Source organism: Protobothrops mucrosquamatus, unplaced genomic scaffold (genome assembly GCF_001527695.2).
Source record: "Protobothrops mucrosquamatus isolate PMUCROS unplaced genomic scaffold, P.Mucros_1.0 scaffold5334, whole genome shotgun sequence".
Taxonomy (NCBI): domain Eukaryota; kingdom Metazoa; phylum Chordata; class Lepidosauria; order Squamata; family Viperidae; genus Protobothrops; species Protobothrops mucrosquamatus.
Genome location: NW_015391197.1, coordinates 21111 through 22284, shown reverse-complemented (window position 1 = coordinate 22284; position 1174 = coordinate 21111). Strand labels below are relative to the sequence as shown.

The window sequence follows — 1174 nt, the reverse complement described above, 5'->3', positions numbered from 1 at the left end:
CCAGTTGCCTCTTGAAAGAAAACATCTTTGGAACAGGGAAGAAAAAATAAGTGTGTGTGTGTGTGTGTGTGTGTGTGTGTGTGTGTGTGTGTGAGAGAGAGAGAGAGAGAGAGAGAGAGAGAGAGAGAGAGAGAGAGAGAGAGAGAGAGAGAGAGAGAGAGGAAGACAACTTTGGAAAAGAGGTCCCCTTCACCCCCCATACACGGTGACGTTTTGCATCTCCAGTTCAGCTACCGGCCATTCAGGTTGAAGGATCAATCATGGTTTATCTTGACTTTTGTCTTCCTAGGGTATCCCAGGGCCCCAAGGACCTCCTGGCCCCCCGGTAGGTATTTCAAATCACGATTTGGGGCTTTTGTTGTGTTTGTCTTAAAAAGAAAAGCCAAGCAATCGATGCTGGCCCGACCTTCTCTGCATCTGGGCTGTGGGACCTGGACGCAAGCGATGTTCTTTCTTGACAAACTCAAGTTTTCCACCTTGACCTCTTCCCCGTCCCTGCTAGCCATCCGCAGCCATCCATAGCCAAGAATTTGCTCTTGATTTCACTTGCTTAATGCGTCTTCCAACTTTGTCTCTTATCTTTGCAGGGCCCTCCAGGAATTCAAGCTGCATTGGTAAGTTTTCTGAATCCTCATTGGCCTTAGAGTTCTGCAAGTTTGGGAAGCTTGTTGAAACCCCCCCCCCCAAAAAAAAATACCAATGAAGGACAATCTTTGTAGCTCAGGGTTGAAATGAGGGGTCCTTGGTGCTCGCTGAGCTTGGTGGTTTTCTTGCAGACGTTTCATTACCCACACTAGGTAACATCATCAGTGCTAGTAGGGAGTGGGGCTTGCAGGGAGGAGGAAGAGGAGGAGGACTGGGGGGGGTCTCTGGTGCTCTCTGAGCTTGGTTGCTTTCTTGCAGATGTTTCATTACTTAATTAGGTAATGTCATCAGTGTTTGAAGGGACTGGGGTATGGGGAGGAGGAGGAGGAGGAAGAAGAAGAAGAAGAAGAAGGAGAGGAGGAGGAGAATGATGACTGTTGGGTCCTTGGTGCTGTTTGAGCTTGGTGGTTTTCTTGCAGACGTTTCATGACCCAAACTAGGTAACTTCATCAGTGCAAGAAGGAAGTGGGGTTTACAGGGAGGAGGAGGAGGAGGTGGAGGAGGAGGTGGAGGAGGAGGTGGAGGAGGA

The 1174-nt window shown here is 49.1% G+C and overlaps 1 protein-coding gene across 1 annotated transcript in view; it reads left to right on the top strand.

The window, feature by feature from the left end:
- LOC107299714 (collagen alpha-1(XXVII) chain-like) overlaps positions 1-1174 on the top strand; it is a gene marked incomplete at its 5' end in the record, with an annotated part of 12652 nt that overhangs the window by 4846 nt on the left and 6632 nt on the right. The window contains 2 exons of the mRNA XM_015829058.1: positions 290-325; positions 588-614. Coding sequence (XP_015684544.1) covers positions 290-325; positions 588-614 — 63 coding nt within the window. The remainder of the gene's footprint in view (positions 1-289; positions 326-587; positions 615-1174) is intronic.